We start from the raw sequence: 27,366 nt of genomic DNA, 5'->3' as shown, positions 1-27,366 counted from the left end.
ATTTGGTTTTCCCTGTGGCTTCCTTGTTCCAGTTGAAGGTTCAGAAATTTTAGTTTGGTCCCTTAAAATAACTTATTCCTCGAAGAAGCAAAACTTCTTTTAATCCAACGGAAATCAAAGAAATTAAATGGCAGGAGTTCTTGCTGCTCTTCTTCGTGGTTGAATGAATTAAAACATCCTACAATCCCGTATTCAAGCGCAGCCATCTCTTCACCTCCCAGCACCCCTAGAACAAAACATGCCAGGTTTCAAGATAGAAGTGAGTTTGAAGGCCCACTCTGAGGTGCTTATCTCCTTCCCTTTCCAGAGTGAGGATGGGTGAAGTCTGGGCCCAAGGTCCAGAAGGCCAAGGTTGGACTCAAACGAGAATTGCCAAGTCCAAAGGGCTAGATAGAGAGCAGGAGCCCAAATAATGAGCCTAAACCAAGAACGAGGAATGTTCATCAGAGCGCCCGACGTGGGGGCAGAAGGACAGCCCAGAGATCTTCCTGAGACAAACCACAGGCTCTCAGGAGCTTTCTATGGCTCTTTAATAACCTGCAGGTGCTTGCCTGACACCAAAACAGAAGGGCCAGATGAGCGTGCTGCTTCTCCCAGAAGGAAGTAGCTTAGCAAGCCAAAGATGGACTCAACATTTGCCCTTAATACATTCCAACATCTTGCAAATCCCCAGTCTGCCTTTGTTACTATATGATTTCTCAGTAAAATGGCAATAATACGACTTCCATCAGATTAGCTCATGAATTATATTAGAACAAATCCAGGTTGATTTGTTGTAATCAGATGCTGGGCCAACAACCAGGCTCAGTTATTTACTGAGTTATTCATTGCTGCACACATGGACTTTAGAGTCACTTAAGAGGAGTCAGAACCATGAATGCACAATGTCTTCTGGGGCCCTCAGGCCAAGCACTAAATTCGAAGAGCTTGGCAGAAACCTCACCAGCTTCAGCCTAACACGAATGTTGGTGGATTCAATGCAGTGTGAGTTGACCAGGAGGAGTTCTGGAATGACGGGAGACCATTTGAGTAAACCTTAAAATAATATTTTTAATTCAAGTTTCGATGGTGAGGTAATTTCTATTTTTGGCAGAAAATCAGAACGGACATCGTCATGGATGCATGTTGCAGCCTAAACCCAGCCATTGATATCGGGCAGGTAGGTGTTGGTCTGTTGGGTGCAGGCCCCTTCCTAATAGTGACGGTGGGATAAGTGAACGCATCCTAAAGAGCATACAATGTCATCAAGCTTGAAATTGTTCCCCTTCAGATTGAAGGTGCCTTTATTCAGGGAATGGGCCTTTATACCACCGAAGAGCTGCAATATTCCCCGGAAGGTGTTCTGTACTCTCGGGGCCCAGATGAGTACAAAATTCCAACCATCACTGATGTCCCAGAAGAGTTCAATGTCTCCTTGTTGCCACCATCACAAAACCCATTAACGATCTATTCATCCAAGGTAAGTACCCAGACTATACAATTTAATGAATCAAGTGGCATGGTAAATGAAAGTTAGCAGTCAAAATAAACAATAACTGTTATCTGTTATCAGGCCCAAACTATCATAGACTACTCGAATTCAAAGATGAATCACCTAGCGCAAACAGGGACTCAGAGAAGATAAACAACCCACCCATGTCAAATGTGACTCATGGGGGAGCAGATGTGTCTCAAGCAGTTGAGCACCTGCTTCCCACATGGGAGGTCCTGGTTCGTTCCCACCTGGTGCCTCCTAGAAACAAAAAAAAACAAACAAACAACAAGCAAACAAATGACAGAGCTAACTCAGGGGAGCCAATGTGGCTCAGGTTGAGCACCAGCTTCCCATATACAAGGGCCAGGCTTCAGTGGTTCAATCCCGGCCCTGGTACCTAAAAAAAAATGTGATTCATGGGCTTAGCTAAACCACAAGGCTTTTTAAATATTCTCTTTCACCAAAAACTCTAATATTTAGCAAAAAAGCTTTGACTTTGTAATAGGATAACTGTCACTGAAGAACCTTAGTCTATAATATTAAATGGGATTGAAGGCATGATGCTACTGAAAATCTTAGAAAACAGTGGCATTTTTCTCTTTGTTTATGAAGTTGACCGGTTCAATACAGGGGATGTACTTCTTTAACTAGTGTACCCTCCCTTCACACAACACACACACATAGCTTTCTTATTTAAAATTTTTAAAAGATATAACCCAAACGGAACTAAAGACCTGGAAAGTTCAGGAGCTAATCAACCTTTTGAAGAGTACTCGAGCTTCATTCAGTTAGTAAGTCAGTCAACAAACAGTTCCCAAGAACCTATTGTGAGCAAGACACCATTCTAAAGGTAAACAAGACCTGGCCCCTGCCCTCCAGCAGCTTGTAGTTCAGTGTAGAAGCTTCTAAAACAAATGTGCTTTCCTGCAGGGCCTTGGGGAGTCGGGGATGTTCCTGGGGTCATCTGTGTTCTTCGCCATCGCTGATGCGGTGGCCGCCACGCGCAGAGAAAGAGACGTCGTGGAGGACTTCACCGTGAGGAGCCCAGCAACCCCAGACCAGGTTCGAATGGCCTGTGCAGACCGGTTCACAAAGATGGTATGGAATTATTGGTTATTTTCTTTAAAGCTGATTTTTCTATTTTCTGCTTCTTTGACCTCTAGGATAAATTTATAACCACATCTGTGTCTACCTAATCAAATTATAAGCTGACAAACCTGCTTTGTATATATGTAGCCATTTTAACTTTTCAAAAAGCATTTCCACATCTGTTATTTAATTTGATCATCTCAGCAACTCCATAGTAGGTTAATGTTTCAAAAGCTAATTGCTACAGGTCAAATGACTGATTTCGCAAATCTGTTAAGTCTTTCCTATCTTACCTAATCCGCTCTGACAAAACAAACACACATGCACACAAAAATACCTATGTGTCATGTAGCTGTATTGGATAATGTCACTTTCCATGTTCACACAAACATACAAGGCAAAACGTCTGCCTGTCATTTGGAAATAACGTATTCTCATTCCCAGCTGCTGCTTTTCCACCTCATTCCATTTCTCAACAATGCCTCCTAGGCAGGGGCAGAGAGGACTAGGAGAGCATCTGTTCGGATGCACCTGTAAGGCAATCCCAATCTGCTGATGTTACAGATGAGCAACATTCCAGAGGTCGTTGAGTTCTCCTCATCTTCCCTTTTCTTAAAAGTATCCTAATGTAAATGAGAAGAGTAGCTAAATTGACTAGACACTGTATTGTGCATTTAGAAATATTATCTCAGGGAGCAAATGTAGCTCAGTGGTTGAGCACCTGCCTCCCGTATATGAGGCCCAGTACCCCCATTAAAAAAAGGAATTTTAGACATTACCACCACTTTATCTGGTAACTACTATTATTTTCCTCACTTTCCTATTGAGGAGACTGAGGTATAGTAACTAGCCTAATGTCACACAGCAATAAGGGGGGGAGGGGCAAAACTCAAACCTAGGCCATCTGGCTCCACTATAGTATATTACCTCTTAGAAAAGAATGAATTCTTTATTTCCTAAAGAAATTTGTATTTTCATATCTATATTAAAAGAAGACCAGATATTTAACTGGCCTCTTCAAAACAGCAGCCATAGAGTAAAAAAATGATGTGACGTAGGATATAGGAATATTGCTAGTTTTCTTCCCCTATTCAATCCATTCCTCTTTGCATCTCCAAATTTGACTCAACAATATTTCTTGTACTCCAATTATAGCAATCACCCTGTCATTTTCCGCCATTGGTAGTTCTGCCCCTCTGGCTGCCACTAGTTGATTCTACTGTCCACAGCAGTGATTGCCACTGACCTGCCTCTGGCCAGTCCCCTCCTCAGTGGACAGGCCAGGGAACAACCACTGCCTCTTGACTCCAGGGATTCCTTTTCTGAGCTGAGTTTAGCCTGGAGGGTCATGTACTGTGCTTTCCTGACAGTGCTAGTGACTATGGAATGGTAACTGTGGGGCATATTAGGGAACTCAAAACTCAGCAAAACAAAAAGATACTTCAAATGCCCTTTCTTGCCCAGGTTTAACAGTTTCAGTCTTCAAATGGCCTGGCTCCTGTAATAATGTTATTTTTATTATTCTATAATTAATAACTGATTATATATAGTTTATTATATAATTCATTACAAATAATAAATAAATTCCTCCATTTACAAGATTTCAAGTCCTTTTTAATAATCCAGTTGCCTTCCAAAGATTTCAAGTCTTATTTTTTTTTTTTAGGAGGTACTGGGAATTAAACCCAGGACCTTGTACATGGGAAGCAGGTACTCAACCACTGAGCTACATCACTCTACAAAAAGAGTTGGATTTTTTTGTTCATTTGCTTGCTTGTTTTTAGGAGGTACTAGGGATCGAACCCGGGACCTGGTATGTGGGAGGCAGGCGCTCAACCACTTGAGCTCCATTCTCTTCCCTCAAGTCATTTTCAGTAGCCCAATTGTTGGGTGAAGTAACTCTGTCATGTGCAAAGGTAAAGCATAAATCACTTCGATTTCCTTCACTGTTCGGGACTCAGTCTCCTTCCTACCTGACCCATTTGATGAGAACATATGCTCTTCCAAGTGTAAGGATTCCTTGATCAGAGTAATTTAATGCTCCTTCATGGACTGTTCTAAGTATAGCGGGGAGCTGTGTAAAACGTCAGCTTCCTGCCCAACTGAGAGGGATACATCAGACCAAATAACTACTCAGACAAGCTTAGCCTGGCAAGCAAATAAGCATTTATTAGGGGGCTTATACCAGTTCCTCATTCTCGACAATGGGAGGAGAGAGAACTGTTCCAAGCTTGATCATCCACACTTGCTGCAAAACAAGGAGTCTTTTACAGTGCATGTCTACATGCAGATAGGGAAGGTACATGAGGGGAAGCGTGACTTTTTACAGAATGCAGTGGTACAAGATTTCTGATCAGTCACGAGTTCACAGCCAGTTTCCAAGGTTTGCCTTTTACATGTTTAGGAATGGAATGTTGCTGTGACTGGAAGGGTTGGGTGAGAAAAAGCGAAGTTATATATGCCACATGCATATATATCACCTACTAATTTGTACACCTTAAATCAAATACTCATAGTCAACATGAGAGTACTCTTACATTTTCTAAAATACTCATTGTGGTGGGCTGAATGGTGGGACCCAAAAAGATATTTCCATGTCCTAATCCCCAGAACCTGTGATTATTATCGTATGCGGCAACGGGGTAAATATTACCTTTCACAGCAAGAGGGAGATAAGGTAAGGATCTCAAGAGGAGACATTTATCCTGGCTTGTCCCAGTGGGCCCCAAGTGCAATAACGTAAATCCTTATGAGAGGCAGAGGCTGTTTAGAGGCAGACACACAGGGAGAACACAGACAGGAGAAGAGGAGGCAAGGCGACCACACAGGCTGGAATGATGCAGTCATAGCCGAGGGACGCCAGGAGCCACCAGGAGCTGGAGGAGGCAAGGAGGAGATGCTCCCCTGGAGCCTTAGGAGGGAGGTGGACCGCCAACTCCTTAATTTCAGATTTCTGGCCTCCAGAACTGTGAGAAAATCAATTTCTATGGTTTTAAGCAACCAAGTTTATGGTAGTTTGTTATAGGAGCTGCAAGAAACTAATACACTCATAAATGGTTACATGGTCTCTTAATATCCCTAATGTTATAACCTATATTTGATATTTTAAGCCTTTTCTTCCACTTTTTTCTTTATTAGAGAAGTTGTGGGTTTACAGAACAATCATGCATAAAATACAAGATCCTATATACCACCTCACCACCAACACCTTGCATTGGTGTGGGCCATTTATTACATTTGATGATACTACATTTTTATAATTGCACTATTAATTAAAATCTATGGTTTATCTTAGGGTTCACTGTTTTTGTAGTATAATTTGATGGAGTTTCCAAAAATTTATATTGTTACTATATGTACAATCTAAGAGTTCCCCCTCTTTCTTCTTCTCTTAACATGAACATTTGTTTAATTTTCACTTACATGCAAAAATCTACAGATCTCTTCCTTCATCACACTGATCTCTGAACTAATGCACAAAATTAGATGGTGCACATGCCATCTTTACCATACCCATGTCTTACACGTGTACAGTTGTGAATTGGAATTTCCTGGTAAGTATCCCTAATGGTGCACTGTCCTGGTCTGTGGTCCCCAAAAGAAGGTCCCTCAGGCATTGTTTTGCTCTTTCTCCATTGTTGTCGTTGTTTTTAACATTAAAAAAATAAAAGAGGTTCCTGTATACCCCCTTCCCCCCTACTCCTCCCACATCACCAACCTCTTTCGTCAGTGTAGCACATTCATTGCATTTGATGACTACATTTTGGAGCACTGCTGCACAGCACGGATTATAGTTTACATTGTAGTTTACACTCTCTCCCAGTCAGTTCAGTGGGTTACGGCAGGATATATAATGTCCTGCATCTGTCCCTGCAATATCATTCAGGACTAAACCTTATTTTAATAACATGCATGGTGTTTGTCTTTATAAAAATAGCACATGTCCATTATGGAAAAATCAGAAAATGTTGAAAAGATGAAAGTTAAAATCAGCCATAATCTTACCAACCAGAAATAACCATTTGGGTATATATATTTATATATACTTCCAGCCATCTTTTTTGTCATATATATTAATATATATATAATGGATTTCATTTATATACCCATTTTATGAAACTGGGATAACTCTGATATAAATGTTTGAAAAGATTTGCACAGTATAATTGGGTGTGATCCTGTTGGGCCTTCATTCACAGGGAACCTGGATTGGGAAACATCCATGAAACACCACTCTTTTTGCTTAAACCCAAAAAGAAAATATCTGGTCAAATTCATTTATCACACAAAATCATGATCTTTACTTATAGCCACTGGAATAAATTTCAGGGGAGAACAAGGGGCAGAATGTTTAACTTCATAATAATAAGCCCCTTATTATCATACTTAGACCATGTTGAGTGACCATCTATCCGTCATACTTATCCTGACTCGCAATATTGCTAGTCATTCACCTGAACTCACATATATTTGAAACAATGAGAATATAGGTGTTTTAGTTTTCTACCTGCTAAAACAAATACCATACAGTGAGTTGGCTTAAACAACAGGACTTATTGGCTCACGGTTTTGAGGCTAAGCAAAGTACAAAACGAAAGCATCAGCAAGGTGAACTTTTGTCCCTGAAAACTGGTGTTCTGGAGCTAGATGCCCGTGACCCTTGGTCCTTGGCTTTCTGTCACTTGGCAGTGCACATGGCGCCGCTCCTGGCTTCTCTCCATCCGACTTTCACTCTGCCTACAATGGACTCGGGTTATCTGGATTAAAGCCCAGCCTCATTCAGTGGGGCCACACCTTAACTGAAGTAAAGTCTTCAGATCTTATTTACAGTAGGTCCACACCTACCAGAATGTGGGCCAAGCCAAGAACATGTCCAAACTGGGGTACGCAAGTCAATCTACCACGGTAGTCCTCTCCAAATCCTTAGTGATTCAGAACTTAATCTGTTCTGGCCTCAGCTGTACACCAACAGAAACAGCATAATCAGAAGCCATCCTTAGTGGGCCCTGCCAGGTAAAGCGGAGAGGAGGTAGTCCTGACTCAATGTAACAAAGACCAAAAAATGCAAAATATAGATTCTTCTACTATTTCCTCTCACAGGGAGTGGCAGTACTCCCTCCATCCATGTCGCATCACAAACCAGAGACCTAGGAGTCATCCTACCATTTCTCTCCTACTCAGTACCCAGTCCTTCACCATGCTCTTATATTCTACCCCCTAACAATCACTTCCACAGTCCATTTCCTCCATTTCTAATCACTAAGTTATTCAGTCATTCAACAAACAAATTTTGAGCATCCAATATATGCCAAACATCATTCTAGGTGCTGGGGATATAGCAATGAATGAATGAGCTCTTCATGGAACTTACTTTCTAGTAAGTTACTTTTAGTAGTAGCTACTTTGTATCATCTCCCTAGCTGAGTCAGAGCAGCCTCCAAGCTGGTCTCCTACACCCACTACAGGCAGATATTTGTGGTGTGCCAAATCTGACTACTTCAGCACGCGCGCGCGCGCGCGCGCGCACACACACACACACACACACACACACACAGAGGGGAAAGGTTCCCATTGTTCTCAAGATAAAGATAAAAACTTCTTATCTTGCTCTACGCTGCCTACAAAGCAGCAAGCCTGCCTCTCCCACCTCTCCAATCTCACATGGTACCCCACCTCGCCTTCTCCCCAGCTCAGCCACATTTGCCTTCTTTCTATTCTTCAAATCCAGCAATTGCTCACTACTGTCACAGGACCTCTACCATGCTGTTGCTTCTGCTTGGAACCATCTTTCTTTTCCTCACCTAGTTACCCTGTACTCATCTTTCACATTTTAATCAAATTCAATAAATTAATTATATATTTTCCTTTCTGCAAAGTTTAGGGCACCAGGAAAAGAGTTACAGTTCCCTGCTCTCAAAAAGTTTACAGTCCAACAGAAAAATAATTACTGCAAATTGTAAGTGCTTCAGACTGGGTTGTCCCTGTGCGTCAACAGAACAGAACTTTTCTAACTTAGCCTTAACCTCTCTTAAACTCTAAGGGTTCACAAGTGTGGCCCCAGCATTGGTAACTATCATTCATTCTTTCCTCTAGCACATTTATTGAGCATCTTCCATGTGCCATGTACTGCAGGGAAACTGAAGAAATAGTTAATGAGACAGATAATCTCTGTGAACATGGAGCTTACTTTCTATTGGTGAAGCCAGAAAATAAATAAGTAAATAAATACAGTATAATTTCAGGTGGTAATGAATACTGTGAAGCAAAATAAAGAAGAGTAGGGGACTAGAATATGGCTAGATTGCCATTTTTAGATAATTGGTTAGAGAATTTTTCTTTGGGTGCTCACACTTGAGCTGAGGAACAAGCATAAAGCCTGTGATAGTATGTTCCAGGCAAAGAATAGCTAGTGCAAAGGCCCCAAGGCAGTTTCAAAGGATTCAAGGTAGCTTGGGACTAAGGAGACCTCAAAATGGACCTTTTCCTTAACTCTCTGATCCTGCCTCTTCGGTAGGAAAAACTTGTAACTAAAAGGCTACAATTATTCTCCTTGCAGAGAAATAAAAGAATTAGAAATCTGTGGCCGCACCACTTATCTTCACATCAGCAGAGTAAAACCTGGATTACCCTTCCTCCACTCAGCACCTAGCTTCTCTCAAGTTCCAGGTCTTCATCTTCAGATCTTTAGAAATGATTCATTGATCACCTTAGGCACCACAGCACACCTCCTGGAGATCTGACAGGCTGGTATCTCATACAGACCAATCTCCGTAAAGCATCTTGGAACTAATAAACCTGAGCCCATATCAGAATTTACAATTTTAAGTATATCTGATCAGACTACAACATGATTTTTAAATGGAAATACATGATTCCCACCAGCATACAATGCTGTACTATACTTAAAAACATAAAAACAAAAGTGAGACACATAAATACTAACCGTATATGGCCTTTGAATATTGTTGTCAAAACACAATGCGCTCTGATAAGTGCGTAGGCCATGGGGTCAGAAGGTCTGTGTAGTAGCACAAGGGTGTCAGAAAGTCCAAAACTTCCTCTTTAAAAACCTCCTTACAGCCATAAAGTAAATAGCACCCTGTCTACATCTATTTCTTAAACAGAAATTATAATATAACACTCAGTAATTTCCCTTTGGAATTTATTACAATAATGCATTTAAAAATACTGTGTAAATTTGAATCACTCTGTAAATATTATACTTAAGGCCTCCACCAAACATCCAAAACCGTTCATGTTCTTCAAAATATGCCTCTCCCAAAAGGTTTAAAAGGTGTTTCCACATTAAATCAAGTTGACCTGCTAAGTCTGGAACAAACAGTTACTCTTACAACCAGCAGCCTCATATTCATGGATAAATTAGCTTTAGCAGCAAGCGTTGGTAAGAAGGCTAGGGCATTTTTGTTATAAAATGTTCTAACATTGGAACAAGTATTTACTATATCAGAATTTTTTGCATTATTTGGCTTTGGTTAACTTGCTCTCAGAGTTGTTGGCTGTTTGGGGCATAGGCCCTTCCTTGGTGTAGGGGGTTGTTTCCTGGTGAGAAGAGTATTGCAGATGATGGTTTCTCTGAGCCCAGCAGGGCAGCCCAGCTCAGCCAGACCCGACCAGGCCTAAAGTGTTCATCCAAGGCCATAAAAATCAGAAAAATACTGCCTTGGAGAATTTGGCAGTAGGACAGGTATGAAACCATTGTTATCTTTTTATCACCATCAGGGGAAAAATTTTTTTTGTTAAAGTAACTGGGAATTATGTAAAGGGAATTAGCAGATTTGATTTCCATCTCCTGGAAGCTAAAATCTGGCAACCAAACTTAGAAACAAGTTTGTAAAAAGGCTGAAGTTCACCCCACATTTTGCAAGGGCAGCCTTTATAATGCTGACTTTTGAGGAATCCTTGCAACCACAAGGCTATCATGTGTTAGGCTGAGGTCTCTGTTTTAACTAACTTAGAAAAACAACCCTTTTATTTGTAGACCAGTACCAAATTCCAAATGGCCATACCTGTCCTGCCCCTGCTATTCTATATAACTGGGGAGGGCCTCGTTTCCAAAGGTCTTTGCCTTCCCCATTCTGCAAACCCTAGTAGTCTCTTTCCCCACTCTCCTCCCTCTACCTCACTACCACTATCATCATCCCCGTGTCTCATTACCCCTCCCTGCGTTTCTCACATTTCTAGATGCCCAGGCTCGTGAGAGTAGGCAGCATTAACCATGCCCTCTGATGAGCTCAGCAACGGAAGCCTTTCTTGTCAGGTTGAAGAGAAGAGCCATGTGAACATTTCATGCACTGTGGGCCACCTGGTTTACCTCCACTACCCTCCTCTGGGTCACCTCCACATACTAGTCCCTCAAGATGAAGCATGTTCAACCCAGTATCCTATACACAGTCCTGGATTTCTCTGAGCTGGGGGAGATATACTGCCCGTCCTACAAAACTGCACTCTATTTCATATGGTTCAGGAACTTACCCCCACATGTGGAAACATGCAGTCTCCAGCCAACTCAGCTGAAATCTAAGCCATAGATAATTGGGAGGGCCTTAGACCAGCACCAATGCTCCTCAGTCATGTGGGTTACATGAGATGGAAAGCAGGAGCAGACTGCATGACTCAGGGCAGACTACCCAGAGTGGAGTCTCCCATTGTGCCTTCCTTAGAATGCTGAACCAAAAGTCCTGGCCCCATGAAGCATGCACACGTACACATGCACATATGCACACATGCACACATACACTCAGGAGCAGACTCATTCTTTACCACAATTTTCTTCTCCCTGCCTCTCATGCTGAACTGGACAGGTTTTCCTGGCACTCAAATGGCCTTTGAAACTGGTTCCATATTGAATGTGATTGTCCCAGGGTTCAGGAACTGAACTGAGTCTGCTCCTTGCGATGTTTGGTGACACTTCATACAGTGGTCATTCTATAAAGTCACTCTTGCAGATGGGAGAAGCAGGGGAAAGGGAGAGGTAGGGAGAATTCCTGAAAGTGAAGAGGGCAAAGTTGGAGGAAATAAGAGATGTAGAATGTGACACAGGAAAAAGACAGCCATCTTATTCAATCATGGAAAGGAGTTACCATAAGCTATTTCAGTTTAGTGGTTAATAGTTAATAGACAGGCCTGGAGTCAGAAGCACCAGGATGTGAGTCCCAACTCTACCTTTGATGATTTTTTTTTAAGATTTATTTATTTATTTCTCTCCCCTTCCCCCCATCCCCCCACCCCGGCTGTCTGTTCTCTGTGTCTTTTTGCTGCCTCTTCTTTGTCTGCTTCCATTGTTGTCAGCGGCAGGGGAATCCGTGTTTCTTTTTTAGTTGCGTCATCTTGTTGTGTCAGCTCTCCGTGTGTGCGGCGCCATTCCTGGGCAGGCTGCACTTTCTTTCGCGCTGGGCGACTCTCCTTATGGGGCGCACTCCTTGCACATGGGGCTCCCCTATGCCGGGGACACCCCTGCGTGGCAGGGCACTCCTTGCGCACATCAGCACTGTGCATGGGCCAGCTCCACGTGGGTCAAGGAGGCCCGGGGTCTGAACCGTGGACCTCCCATGTGGTAGATGGACACCCTAACCACTGGGCCAAGTCCGCTGCCTTGATGATGTATTTAACTTCTCAGATCACTCAGTTTCCTCATCCATAAAACGAGGGTTGGAATGGAGAGAGAAATCCTAGTCAATTTGCAGAGTTGTTGTGAGAATTGAATAAAATAACACAAATAAGGTATTTAGCAGTCTTCACATGTAACAAGTGCTAGTATATATTGATGATGATGATGATGATGATGAAGATGACCAATGAGACTCAGTTCAGATATTATCTCAGAAGCTGAGCTTGAACTATAAGTAGAATAGGTCTTGACAGAGAGCTAGTGAATATATTGTCTTGATCATAGCTATCAAGAACCAACCAGTGGGAGTGGATGTAGATCAAGTGGATGAGCACCTGCTTCCCATGTATGAGGCCCAGGGTTCAATCCCCAGTACCTCCTTAAAAATTTTTCTAAAAAAAAATTTTTTTAAAACCACAACCAGGAAGAAAGAGCGAGGAAGTGGGGAGAAGATGGCAGCACAGAAGAAGGTAGTGGGTAGAAGAAAGGAGGGAAGGAGATCACAAAAACTCAATGAAGGGAAGCGGATTTGGCTCAATGGATAGGGCATCTGCCTACCACATGGGAGGTCCAGGATTCAAACCCAGGGCCTCCTGACCTGTGTGGTGAGCAGGCCCATGTGCAGTGCTGATGCGCACAAGGAGTGCTGTGGCACGCAGGGGTGCCCCCTGCATAGGGAGCCCCACATGCAAGGAGTGTGCCCCATACAAAGAGCCTCACGAGCAAAAAAAGTGCAGCCTGCCCAGGGTGGCACCACACACACGGAGAGTCAATGCAACAAGATGATGCAACAAAAAGAGACACGATTGCTGGTGCCACTGACAAGAATACAAGCAGACACAGAAGAACACACAGTAAATGGACACAGAGAGCGGACAATTGAGGGGAGGTGGGGAAGGGGAGAGAAAATAAATAAATAAATAAATCCAAAAATAAAAAATAAATGCGGAGCTGCTTAAGTCCCAGGGCTGGAATCTTTGAAACCAAAAATGCCAAGTTGTGTCCTCATGCAAGGGGCTAGGGAGTAGGTGAGACCCAAGAAGACCCGGCTGGCAAGACAGTGAGGATAGATCTAGGTCACAAAGCGGAAGAACACCCCAGGAGTCCAGGTCTAGTGAAAAGAACAGGAAATGGGTTTTGGAAGAGACTAACAGGCCGTAAAACCTTTAGCAGAAAAGTCAACCTGAATCTACCTCAGTCTAAATGGAGGAGCTCTATCTAACATCCAGCCCAGCCCTGGAGGAAGAGGCTCATTCTAATGACAGACAAGCAACTCTCATAGGAGCAGTTAAGAAGAGAATAAAGGGTGAACAGCCAGCTGAAGAAGAACACCAGAGGACGTGAATCTCAGCTAAAGGACAGCATTCTAGTTACTGAACTTCCAACAAGAGGCCCCTTTGAAAGTCAAGATCTTCTTCAGAAAGGTTTTCCTTGTGTGAAAAATGAACTTTTGCCTGTCATCTTGAATGATCAGAAAAGAATTTCCAGCTCAGTCAAGATCAAATGAACTTTTCCACCCTGAGAAACATCCAGGTCTGTTAGCTCCACTAAAGTTACATGGGAATTCAAGGCAGTGCAGCAGGCTCTGCAGCTTCCATTTCTTCCAAGCTCAAAACTTTCAATAGATATTTTGAGGGGTAATGAGTATTAGATCTGAAGATATTCTTAACGATCCATCACAAAGAGAAGCAATGGGAGACCCACGCTTGATGGTTTTCTGTAATACAGTTGTGCTGTTAATGAAAATAGAGTGACTATATCTGGTTTATAGTTGTTTGTTTACTATAATTTGATGGACACATTAAAAGTGCTGATACGTAAAAAGAAAAAGAAGAGAATAAGGGAAGGGCAAACCTTGTTTCCACTTACATTTCAGTAGAAAAAAGAACTTAAGATATCCTGAGAGGCAGGATATGGATGAATTTCTTGTCATCTTTTGGTATTCTTTATATTTTTATGGAATAAATAATATTAGGAAGAAAAAAAGCTTTTCCAAATCACTGTAACTTTCCATAATTTGTGAAAAGCTTGTTTTTGTACCTTTGTAACTAAAAGTCAGTCCCTGAAAAGAAACAAAAACATGACCACAGGGGAAGGGAGAAATGTGTATTTTGCTTTGCGGCCAAAGCTAATAAGGAAAATTCCCGGTAGAGGGGACAGTCATTGAGGACCACAAGGAAGAAGAGTAAATAAGCCAAATTCTTGGGCAGTGAAAATAGCCTGGGATTTAACTAGCAAGAGACCATTGCCATGCCAATTATTTGGTTAAAGGAGTAGACAGGGCTGGTCTCTTATCGCTGAAGAGGCAGTGTCTACAGAGTCTAAAGCAAACAAGACCTCCCCACCTAATCACGCTCCCCTTTCCTTCCCCCTCCACCAAATATTTTCATAAGGTAAATCATTCTCTGTGAGACTTATATCTGGAGAGCAAAGAAGTTAGGTAACTAATCCCAATGCCCTCTTACTTAGCAACATTAAGCTTGACAGAGATCACATCCACCCACTGTCTTCAGAGTTGTCATTTGAAAGGAATAATGCAGTTCCATTCTCTAAGGACCAAGAAAATTCTGCCTTCTCCTCTGAGAATTATTTTTGAAAAGCTACAGATTTGATATAATATTTCTGGTGAACTATTGCAAATATATTATGGTATTAAGTATATAATTTTCCTTTCTTTCTTAGATCCCAAGAGATGATCCTAAGACATTTAAACCATGGTCTATACCTATAGCATAACACTATTGTCATTTCCTAAAAGGTAAGATCCATAAACTAACACATGATTACTTAAAAAGGGAATAAAAAAAACATCAGCTAGTCCAGTGATTTTCAAACTATGTTCTATGGAGTTGCTCTATAGAGTTTCACAAATGTTTTAATCAAGTTTCATTTTTAAATCAATATACCTTATCCAACATTTTAATCCTTTAACACTAAACATGACAAAACTGACACAAGATCAGTTCTAGCCAACATAGCAGTTTCTTTTTATTTTAAAATAAAAGAAACATGAGAATATTGTGGATTAAAGTATTTTAAAGATCTTACTCCCTGATTTTTTGAGAATCATTAACTTGAATGCAAAACAACAAACTGAAATCATTAATTACTTCATTTTGAATTAAGTAGTGCTATTTGGAAGGCTTATATACATTGAGTTCAATTTTGTACTGAGCTTAACAAAATGCAGAGCACTGAAGACTTTGGAGAGTGGCCATAGAAACTTCCTGGGAAGCTTGTGTTGATAAAAAGAAACACATTTTCATTGTTAGAAAATTTAACTTCTCTGCCCACTTACTGGACAACAACAGAAAATCTTAGAAAACAGTCCTGGAGAGTAAATTCCATGAAAAAATTAAGTTTTTCATTAAAATCTAGTTTTCCAATTGTGTCTAAAGCAATCTTCCAATAGTAACAAGTAAGTTTAACTCCACAGGGCTTTGTCATATACTAACAACCTGCATTGATATTTTTACTAAATCAGAGTAAATGATGAGAATTTTTTTCCTTTTACAAAAACAAAACATTAAAATATTAAAATAGACAACATTAAAAAGTACTTCTTAAATTATTGTAAAATAATTTAGAAACTTACACTCAAGAACAGAGGGCAAAAGTACCTGAACGCTTTCATTATTCTCTCACTCCACCGCTTTCCTCTCATTCTAAGTATTAAAGTTAAATGTAGATATGACAGCAAACTCACTCTAATTCCTATATGAAACAATATACATAAAGTACAAAGCATACTGCCTAACCCACAGTCCTTCATAAATGACAGCTAAATACACACAACTCAGATGTGTTAATACCAAATTTTAATAAATATTTGGAGACCACCAATGAATGAACTGGATTGTCGAGTTTTTGTACAGATTTTGAGATAAAGCCCATCCTCACAACTGCAAGACAAGTTTAAAAACAAAAAGAACAGAAAACAGAAAAAAAAAACCTCTTGCCATTTTATCAACTTTTTGTTTCCAGTACTTCTGTGTCAGAATTTTCTCTATGCTGAACAAAACAAAATGTAGATATGAATTGCATTCTATACTTGTCTGTAATTGTCATCCTCATCCTCCCCTCCCCCCACCCCAACAAAATGTTTATAAACCTCTGATCTCATCCAACTTTTTTTTTCTATCTGGTTGCATCATAGTCTTTTTGTGGCGTCGCTTCGCTGAGCGGGGTCCTGCATCTCTCTAGGCAGGTCTAGGACATCTTTTTTTTTTTTGCCAGGAGGGCTCCAGGATAGAACCTGGGACCTCCATATGGGAAATGGGAGCTCAATTGCTTGAGTCTCAGCCACTTCCCCCAACTCTGTATTTTATAAACGAATATATACATGGAGGCCGAGAGAATAACTACTCAATGTACTTTTATTCCCTGTAAAGCATACCAACTCAATTTTTCAACTCTTCATTGTTCTTCCCACACACACAAAAGTTGAGGGATTTGCACTTTGTTTTATAATTATTCTCTTTTTTTTTCCAGGTGTTTCAATTTTTCACAAGTAAAAGATGGCTTGTTACTGGACAATAAACTGGACTCCAAACTGATATTCGTATACTGTTGTGGGAGGGGAAATGGCACAACTGTAGAAACATTACTCAAGTATGATTAAGTTAACAAGATGAATCATTATTCACAAATTATTTACCCAGAATTTCCAGCCTAGATATCACTAGAAACACCAGTGTAATGCTGATTCATTTCTGGAGAGAGCACATCAATATTGTTGTAAAAGTAAATTTTTCCTTTCTGTGTCCATCCAATTTAACTGAACTGGTAATACAGGTCACAATTATAAAATGACATACATGGCTCAGTAGATAAATCTGTGATTACCGTTCCAGTGCTGCATCTGACTCACAAATAACCACAGAGCAGCAACACCACAAGAGTTCTGTAAGTTTTTGTTTTGTTTTGTTTTGTTTTCACTGTGGATTAGCTATGGGTCTGTGTTATATGCATTTCACAGCAAAGGAGTGGAATTTTCCTCACGAATAGCTGCTGTTCAACTAGTTTACAGTTTTCTGGAATTTGAAAAAAAGCAATTTTTAAACATTTCAATGTATTACCAGAAACACTTTGTTTTTATTTCTTTCATTTGTCAAGTGTATGAGCAACATCTGATTTGGTATCAGAGTTTCAGAAATATTTCATGGCTGTTTCCGATACAGTGAAGTCAGGAACATGGAACAAAAGAATTATATATCCCCTATCTTCAGGTTTAAACATACAAGAGCCACTGAATTCCATTAATCTGAGTTTTAAAGGCCTTCAGAGAAGAAACAGCAAATGAATTAAGCCAGAAAGTCAGGGGTAAACTGACACACTACCAGCCAGAATTCATTTACCAGGCCCACCAGCCATCCTCGGCAGTGAGTGGCTCCTGGAGCAAATGAAGACGAGGCGAGGTGAGAGGCTTAGCCACTGAGGAGAGAAGGTATCCGGCTAGGCTCAGTATAGCCTGGGGGAGGCTGACGGTCACCAATGACCACATTTGTTAGAAAGGACTGGAACACAGCTGTCCACAGGCCCATCCACTGACTTTGAAGTCACCGCTATGCCACAGGAGCACAAGGGAGGAAGCTACGCAGGAGCGCAAAGAGAAATGAGACACAAGCAGAGGGTAGTAGGTAGGACAAAAATTATACAAGACCCAGGAGCACAAGAGCTGGGGAACTCAGTGGGAGTGGTCGGGGTAAAATTAGTTGAAAGTAATTTAAAATATATGTGTGTGTGTGTGCTCTTTTAAAAATAAAATCCTTAATTTGAATAATTTGAATGTGAGAAATTTATCATTTGTATTATTTTAAGTGATGGTAAATGTATTTTTTAAAAATTTGGCTCTTAGAGCTAAGGATGATTATTGGGTACTTATTTTCCATTTGTCACAGTTGAATACTATAAAGCACTAAAAATAGAGGGGGCTGAATAAAAAATATTCATGTGACTTGCACTTAGATCTGGATGGCATGGACATCAATAAAATGCATTTTTAAAAAGATATGTTTGTTTGGAGTCTTTCTTTTTGGAGTACAAAAATTGTTCCAGAATTGTTAAGATGATGAACGTACAACATCATGATTATACTAAAAGACACTGATTATATACTTTGGATAGAATAGCCAGAAACAGCTGCTATGTACAGAGGGGGAAGCATAGAGAGATTGAGAGGTGAGGAATTTTCTTGTTTGTTTCTTTGTGTTTTTGTTTATTACTATTAATATTGAAATAATGAAAATGCTCTAATAATGATTGAAATGATGAATGCACAACTATGGGATTATAGCAAGTTCCATTAGTGATTCTCTAATGCCAATTCCTTGGAGGAATTGTATGCTTTAATATGTATTAATAAAATTGATTTTTTTAAAAAAGGACACATTTAAAGCCACATATTTGAAACCAGTTCTTTGGGCTCATCAAGGATTATTAAAGGATAAAAGTCACTATATATGTATATTTTCGAAGACTTTATTCCCCACCCCCACCAGAGATAACTCCCTTATCTGTTTGCTTGTGGGTTTTTTTGCTCGTTGTTTGCATTCATTGTCTGCTCATTGCTTTTTTTTGCTTGTTGTCTGCTCATTGTTTTTACTCAATGTCTACACATTGTCTGCTCATTGCTTTTTTTTGCTTGTTGTCTGCTCATTGTTTTTACTCAATGTCTACACATTGTCTGCTCATTGTTTGTTTGTCTTCTTTAGGAGGCACCAGGAATTGAACCTGGGACCTCCCATGTGGAAGGCAGGTGCTCAACTTCTTGAGCCACATCCGCTCCCCACTATATTTTTTAATAAGTAATGCATTCACATGGTTCATAAATACAAAAAGGTATACAGTGTAAAGACTTCTGTAGCACAGCCCCACCCACCCAATTTTCACACAAGCACATTGTAATCACTCTTATTACTTTGAGTTTCTTTATTCAATTAAACTAAATATGAATATATATTATTCTTATCCCCCTTTACACAAATAGCACTAAAGATAGCATGCTATAACACTGTCCTGCCCCTTCCTTTTTCATTCAGTATATGGTACACATCTGATAAAACCTTTGAAAGGGAAAAATCTGCACTTGACCCATTGAGTTAATGACTAATCAAGCTAAAGGAAGATTTTTAAAAACTCAAATTCACACTTCAGTCTTCAACTTTACAAAAGCTATCCCCTCACTCTGCTAGTGATATAAGGTCTTAGCACAAATGTTTGAATCAAATAACATACATCAGAAAAAGATTAAATAGTCCAGAAGATATCCTTAAAAATGGTGGTATTTTCTTACAGACCTATGGTCTCTTCACTCTTTCATCTCTCCTCAAAAGCATTAATATTTTCTACCTGATTAGTGTTGTGTCTATAGAAGGGAAATAAAGCTAGTAATGATCACAGAGATTAAATGAATAGTTTCTATTGATATTTCATGAACTCTTCTCATCTTTCAGAAATAAATCCCTTTAGTATGGGACACAGAAGAACCAGGCAGGCCCAGTGATCTAAAAGTCAAAAGAGAACCAAAGTAGACAGCCAGCCTTCACCAAATACCTAGGTGGCACAGCAGCCCAGGTGCAGGGCTGTACATTTCTTAGATATCATGTCATGGAATCCTCACAACTGCCCTAAAGAAACAGAAGGTGAGAAAGGACAAGTGATTCCCTAATGCCAAGAGTTAGAAAATAGCAGCGGTTGAATTGAAACCCAGTTCTCACCCATTCAGTGACGACCTGACCCCTTCAAACTCTTGGCTTGTGGGGTGATAAATCATGGAGAGTGAATTGGTTTGGTCCCAGGAATATCTCCCTTTGAAGGCTTCTCTTGTACCCTACCCCAATTAAATTACATTTAGTCCCTAGAATGTCCCTGAATTGGTTGAAGCCTGAGGGTCTTAAATGTAAAACTAACTTGATTATAAACAGCAGTTTAAATTCAGGTACCAGTGCTGTGACTGTAATACAGGAGTACGACTACATTTTTCCTTTTCTTTTTCCTTTGGGAGTAGTTGGTCCCAGAATGCCCAGCCACTCTTAGCAAGACCAGAGCTACTCTCAGCTGGCCCACACATGGATGGGGCGCAGTGGCCAAATGTCAGGGGCAGCAGGACAAGCACCTGGTTCCTGCACCGCCTTTACACCTGTTTGCCCCACTGAGGGAGGTGCGGTTCCCGCTCTCCGCCTAGACAATGCCATGCCTCACCCCCTGCCCCACTGGCAGCAGCATCCTAGTACCAGAAAGAGTGAAAAACGATAACCCTTTGCTTTCATCTTTGGCTCTACGGATCCTCTCATTTCTTTCCCACTGAGGCATGTGTACTTTTGCCTCCGGGGCCTTGGTTCTCTAAAGGGGTTTGCTGTGTAGATGAAAAATAACCCCCACAACAGTGAATGTTAATACATAAACTGTCTCATATAAACGGGTAAGCAAATAATAAAAATACGTTTTCCAATTTATAAGATACCAAAAAGAAATTTTTTAAAAAATTAGGCAGAAAGAGTTGGAGACAAGAAATAAAGGCATTTTTTGTCTTTCTACACAAACTTGACTCAGTCAATATTAAGATATCACTGAATAAAAAGCAAAGTGTTCTATCTTTGCAAAACAGGAGATTCTCACGTTTAGATGTCATTGATGGCAGGAACTGTTTTTACGTGTCCTTACCAGGGTCCATCTCAAACTAATACTTACACACGTTTGCTTCAGGAAGAGCAAATGATGTGCTCTAGTACAACGGAAAGTATCTATGAAACCAATACTCTGTGACTGAGACACCTAAGAGCCAGGAAATCTAAGGAAGGTAAAAAGAAAGAAGCTACATTTTTTTGACAAAGAAACAGTCCTTTGCATTGTTAATGGGTTTATATCTACTGTTAGAAACACTATTTATTTTACTTACACAAGTGAAGAATAATTTTCCAAAATTTGGAAATAAGGCAAAAAAAAAGACAACACAAAACTGTGACCCCTGAACACCATACTCTAGCACTAAGCCCCTAAAAGTAATCTGATACTCCAGGGCTGCACTGTCCAATATAGTGACCACTGGCCACATGATGCTATTTAAATTTAAGTTAAATTACCTAGCTGCCCTATCCACATTTTAAGTGCTCAAAAGCCAATTCAGTACTAACTTGTAAAGCACAGAAAACATTTCCATCATCACAGGAAGTCAGAGGGACAGTACTGCTCTAGGGAAATGAAATGCAACTTTTTTCTCTTATTGATTAGGGCTCAAACTCTGAAAATTGGGTGGTATGGCGGGCAGAATAAAGTCCCCTCTCACCAAAGGTGCCCATGTCCTAATCTCCAGAACCTGTGAATATGTTAGATTACATGGCAAAGGGGAATTAAAGTTGCAATTGGAATTAAGATTCCTATATCCCTACTGCCCACCTACCCTATTCCAATATACCACCCAAAGAGACACGGTCAAAACTTGGGTAGTTTAAAACTCTGTAGGATCTGGAAGGGGGAAAGAGAAGCAAGTCTACAAAACAGGTTGTTGAAGCGTAATTTTGACTTAGTTAAAATAGAATCCAGCGGGGTCGGGAAGCGGACTTGGCCCAGTGGTTAGGGCATGTGTCTACCACATGGGAGGTCCGCGGTTCAAACCCCGGGCCTCCTTGACCCGTGTGGAGCTGGCCCACACGCAGTGCTGATGTGCGCAAAAGGAGTGCCCTGCCACGCAGGGGTGTCCCCGTGTAGGGGAGCCCCACGCACAAGGAGTCTGCCCGTAAGGAGAGCCACCCAGCGCGAAAGTTCAGCCTGACCAGGAATGGCACTGCACACACGGAGAACTGACACAACAAAATGATGCAACAAAAAGAAACACAGATTCCCGTGCCGGTGACAACAGAAGCAGACAAAGAAAAACACGCAGCAAATAGACACAGAGAACAGACAACTGGGGCAGGGCGGCAGGTGGGGTGGGCTGGGGTAGGGGAAGGGGAGAGAAATAATTTAAAAAAAAAAAAAAAGGATCCAACAGGGTCTTACTCTCCAGTGCTGTCTCCCAGTGTGACCTTTCCAAAATGCTCGCAGTCTGGTGGTGTAATACTTTGATAATCTCCAGTGGTCTCCATTGCTGACCAGATTGTCACAGACTGACCTAAGGCAATGACAGATACCTTAGGCAAAGACAAATACAGCAGTCTCCACTAGTCAGAGGTGAGGTGGGTCAAGCATAACCCATGACAGGTTCACTTTGAGTGGACACAGTACTCTAACGGCAGAATCATTTTACCTTCCCGTTGGGCAAGTAGTTTCGTTTACCAGGCTGCTATGACAAATACCACACAATGGGTTGGCTCATGGATTTGAAGCTAGAAGTCTTAAAATCAAGATATCAGAAAGAGGAGAAGAGATGTAGCTCAAGTGGCTGAGCACCTGCTTCCCATGTACAAGGTCCTGGGTTCAATCTCCAGTACCTTCTAAAAAAAAAAGAGGTATAGAGATATCAGAGGGAGCAGATGTGCCTTGAGCAGCTAAGTGCCCGCCTCCGCCATGGGAGGTTCTGGGTTCAGCTCCCAGGGCCTCCTGAAAAAACAAAACAAACAAGAAAATCAACTCATGGAAGACAATGTGGCTCTGTGGTTGAGCACCAGCCTCCCACATATGAGGTCCCGGGGTTCATTCCCTGCCCCAGCTACCTCAAAAAAAAAAAAAAAAAAAAGGGATATCACAAGGCTTCCTTTCTCCTAGAGTCTGTAATGTCCTGGTACTAGCTCCCACCTTTCCCTTCAGTCACATGGTGCTCTCTCTCCTTGTGTCTGTTCTAGTTTCTGCTGACTTCCAGCATCTTCCTGTGTGGCCTTCTCCAACTAATGGCTTCCAGTTCTTCCCTTTACAAGGCTTCTGGAAGTATGGATTAAGACCCACCCTCATTCAGTTGGGCCTCACCTTAACGAAAGATAGTATCTTCAAGAGGTCACACACACAGGAAGGTGGATTAAGAACATGTCTGTGTTAACGTACGTAACTCAATCTACCACAGCAAGGGGACAGAGTCCTCTGGGAGAGGGGATTCAGAACAAGGGCAGACCCAGAGCACTGCTCCCAGGGAAGTAGGCTGTTGGCTTGCTGGAGCCTCCCCCTTCTTCACATGAGGTTCACAGGGCAGGTGTAATCTTTCCAGGCAGCCATGTACCCTGAAAACTGAGACTCACTTCACCAAAGAACAATTATTTCTGATACTCCTCATACCAATTAACAAAACCTTAAGGTGGATTTTAAAAAATATTTGAAATGTTTAAGTAACCCAAATTTGAAGTGTGGATTTATGATTTGGATTCTTCAAATGTAAATTAACTACCCTAGGGTATAGAAAAGTTAGGTTATACTCAATTTTGTGTGATCCATGTATCTTTTAAAAATGATAATAAAAAATTTTTTTATTAAAAAATACATATATACATTCAAACATCATATGGTTTTTACAAAAGTTTGGAAGTATTTTTTTTTTTTTTTTTTTGAGGTACCAGGGGCTAGGGATTGAACTGGGGGCCTCATATGCAGGAAGGTGGCGTGGAACCACTGAGCTGTGCCAGCTCCTCTGAGTTGGTATTTTCTGCTTGTTTGTTTTTGTTGTTGTTTAGGAGGTACTGGGAACACAACCTGGGACCTCCCATGTGACAAGCAGGCCCTCAACTGCTTGAGCCATATCAGCTCCCTGAAGTTGTTTTTTTTTTAAGATTTATTTTTATTTTATTCTCCACCCCCCACCTTGTTGTTTGCGCTCACTGTCTGTTCTCTATGTCCATTTGCTTTGCGCTCTGTGTCTGCTCATCTTTTCTTTAGGAGGCACCAGGAACCAAACCTGGGACCTCCATATTGGAAAGAGGTGCTTAATGGCTTGAGCCACTTCCACTCCCTACTTTGTTGTCACTCTCATTGTATTTCCTCTTTGTGTCTCCTTACTGCATCATCTTGTTTTGTCGGCTTGCCATGCCAACCTGTCGAACCAGCTTGCTGTCTTGCTTGTCTTTTCCAGGAGACATCAAGAATTGAACCCAGGACCTCCCATGTAGTAGGTGGGTGCTCCATTGCTTGAACCACATCCGCTTCCCTCCCTGAAGTATTTTAAAGTAAGTATCACACAGAAAACATAACACAGAAAAAGACTAAACTTGCCACCTAGACCCTTGTCAAGCTGACCTGTTTCATTTCTGCCATCTCTCTTCTTGCTCACATACACATACACCTACATGAGGCACACCAAGCTGTTCCTGCTCTTAGAACTTGCAGCCATCAAATATTTCAGGCCTTTCCATATGTTGCTCCTTCCACACAGAATGCCTTGCCCATTTTTTCCACCTCACCAACCTCTTCCTTCAAGACACACTTCAATTATTTCCTATTCAGGATCCTTTGGGAGCTCCCTTCCTTCCCAGTCTTATAGAGTTGGTCACTCCTGCCTCCACATTCTAATGGCACCTCTACATCAGCACTATCAAATGGCAGGTGCTTGTCATTACTAGTTTACGCCCCTCAATGGACAGTGCATACATGGGCACCATGATTTACTGTCTTTTTTACCTCCTTTACAGCACACCAGGCACATAGTAGATGTTTGATTTTTTTTTTTTTTTGAGAAGGAAATAAAAATGGAGGTCCTAGAACATTTCATTGTTGACCTGTCTTCTGCCTAGAAAAAGCAGAGACCTCTTAGTGTGTTCTCAACAAATGCATTTCTCAAAGACAACTTGATCTTTTGCTTGTGCATTTTTCTCTCTAGGCAAATGATTCCCAAAATTTCTGAAGTCATAAAACCCCACTGTTCTTCATTTTATTTCATAACCCTCTTTCTCTGAATTCTAAAAGAAACTAGGTATTTAAAAATGTGAGTTGAATCCAAAGTAGTAGTCATAGAGAACTGATGGAGAATTTCACTTTACCACTTAACAGAAACTGAGTCACCTTGAGCTTAGGAACCTGTTCTGGACAGTCTTATTGTAATAATGTTCTCTGATGCCACAGCCATCTGCACTGGTCAGGTTCTGAAAAACAAAACTCATTTTTTAAGACAACTCTTTCTATTCCAGAAAGATCCGAGAAATCCTCCAAGACAGTTTTAACATTACATTTTACTTTTTCTTATCAGCTAAGTGACATTAAATTTACTCAGTGATAGTCCACGGCCTTCTTTTGGAAGAATCATCATCATCAATTAAGCTATAGTGAGCTTACTTTAAAAGTAAGGCAGCCCTACTTCCTCTCAAAATTTCTGTAAAGAATTACAAAATGCATGCGAAAATATTTTTTAAACAGTAATGTGCTCTATAATGTTATGATCTACTACTACCCCTCCATGATAGTAATAATAATAATAATAAACAGTAGTCACTATGTTGATTTGAGTCTTTTATGTGGACCCCAGAAAATTATGTTCTTAAAATGAACCTATTACAAATCTTTGATTAGATCAGATCAATTAGGGGCCATTTGATTAGATTGCTCCAGTAGAGCACAGCCCAGGGTGGGGCTTAATTTTCTTACCAGAGTCCTTTATAAACAGAGGAATAAAAGTCAAAGACACACAGAAAAGAGTGACAAAAACAGAGAAACCCCAAGAGCCTGAGAGAGAGGTTCTGGAGGCCAGAGGCTGCAATCAGCAGAGCACAAAGGCACAGAGACTCCTGAGAAGCTGAAAGAGACAAGGCTCAGAGGAGAGGGAAGAGATGAACCATGTGCCTGATCACCCACAGCTGAACTCAGGGAGAACATGAACCTGGAGAAGGCAGAGACCGCCAGAGCCACCATTAGGCCCTGCCATGTGCCTGATCACCCACAGCTGCACCTTGGTGAGACACCACCTCTTGAGGATGGTTTTATTTGGACACTTCAATGGCCTCGGAACTGTAAGATTTCCTGGTAATAAATTCCCATTATAAAAGCCAACCATTTCTGGTATATTGTGCCCAGCACCTTTTAGCATACTAAAACTAACAAAGATCTATTTATAGTTTAGCTACTGTTTCACTTTGGGTAAATAACTTGCCATCACACAGAGGCCTCCAAAGAGTGAAATTTGGGTTTTTAAAAAGATAAAAAGAAAGGTGATCACCTAAATATATCAAGTAACAGTCAATTTACATTCGAGAAAATTTCTACCACAAAGTTGTTTAGATCTCAAGTCATCAGTAAGGTTTCTTTTCAGTTGCATTTTAATATACTAAAAGATATGAATTACTAAGTAATATAGTCCTTCCTAAATAATTCTATAGCCAATGATTATACCCTATGCCATCCCACTTTTTTTTCTTTTTCTTTTTTAAAGATTTATTTATTTAATTCCCCCCCTCTCCCCCAGTTGTCTGTTCTCTGTGTCTGTTTGCTGCGTCTTGTTTCTTTGTCCGCTTCTGTTGTCCTCAGCAGCACGGGAAGTGTGGGCGGCGCCATTCCTGGGCAGGCTGCACTTTCTTTAGCGATGGGCGGCTCTCCTTATGGGGCGCACTCCTTGCACGTGGGGCTCCCCTACGCGGGGGACACCCCTGCGTGGCAGGGCACTCCTTGCGCGCATCAGCACTGTGCATGGGCCAGCTCCACACGGGTCAAGGAGGCCCAGGGTTTGAACCGCGGACCTCCCATGTGGTAGACGGACGCCCTAACCACTGGGCCAAGTCCGTTTCTCTTTTTTTTTTTCTTTTCTTATTTTTCATTCCACTTTTAGCCTTGTTTTTTGTTTTTTCTTGTTTTTGAGGCTTTTATAAAAAAATTAATAACTTGAATATTCTATAATTTAAAATATTGGTGTTATGGTTGCTTCAAATACTACTTATTTGGCAAGTCACTTAACTGTTTTCTGAAAAAACACTTTTCAATAACAAAGAATTTTCACTTTACATTGTCATTATTCCTATGTGGACAGAGAGGGGTGGGATGGGAGAGACAGAGAAAGGTTTCCCTAGGCCTCCCAATTATTTCAACCTATCCAAACACTTGAATATAGGGCATGTTTGTTTAGAAGGAAAAAAAAAAATAAGCCCTCTGAAAGAATTACTTATTTACCAAATCTCACTAAATCGTTCAGGTAATTAAACAATTCTTTTTTTTTTTTTATTTTTTTATTTTCATTACCTTGATTATTTAAAAAATTACTCAATTGTAAAATACTTAAAGTCATTCTAGGTAAGAAGTAAAAGAAATGATGTGTGACAGATGTGTAGCAAATGAA

The 27,366-nt window shown here is 40.9% G+C and overlaps 1 protein-coding gene across 3 annotated transcripts in view; it reads left to right on the top strand.

The window, feature by feature from the left end:
- Positions 1–18,201, top strand: part of LOC101442318 (aldehyde oxidase 2) — a 73,760-nt gene extending 55,559 nt beyond the window's left edge. For 2 of the 3 annotated variants that reach the window (XM_023588904.3, XM_058300401.2), the window contains exons 32-35: positions 1,094–1,159; positions 1,271–1,459; positions 2,405–2,572; positions 8,440–11,900. In XM_023588904.3, coding sequence (XP_023444672.2) covers positions 1,094–1,159; positions 1,271–1,459; positions 2,405–2,572; positions 8,440–8,523 — 507 coding nt within the window. In that variant the 3' untranslated portion in view covers positions 8,524–11,900. Of the gene's footprint in view, positions 1–1,093; positions 1,160–1,270; positions 1,460–2,404; positions 2,573–8,439; positions 11,901–14,873; positions 14,950–16,682 lie in introns of those variants that run through there. The other variant, XM_071216202.1, reaches the window with a different exon arrangement.
- The last annotated feature ends 9,165 nt before the right edge of the window (positions 18,202–27,366 follow it).

The sequence above is a fragment of the Dasypus novemcinctus genome, chromosome 7, assembly GCF_030445035.2.
Source record: "Dasypus novemcinctus isolate mDasNov1 chromosome 7, mDasNov1.1.hap2, whole genome shotgun sequence".
Classification (NCBI taxonomy): Eukaryota; Metazoa; Chordata; class Mammalia; order Cingulata; family Dasypodidae; genus Dasypus; species Dasypus novemcinctus.
The sequence above is the reverse complement of the archived record's forward strand: the minus strand, read 5'-3'. Positions and strand labels throughout refer to the sequence as shown.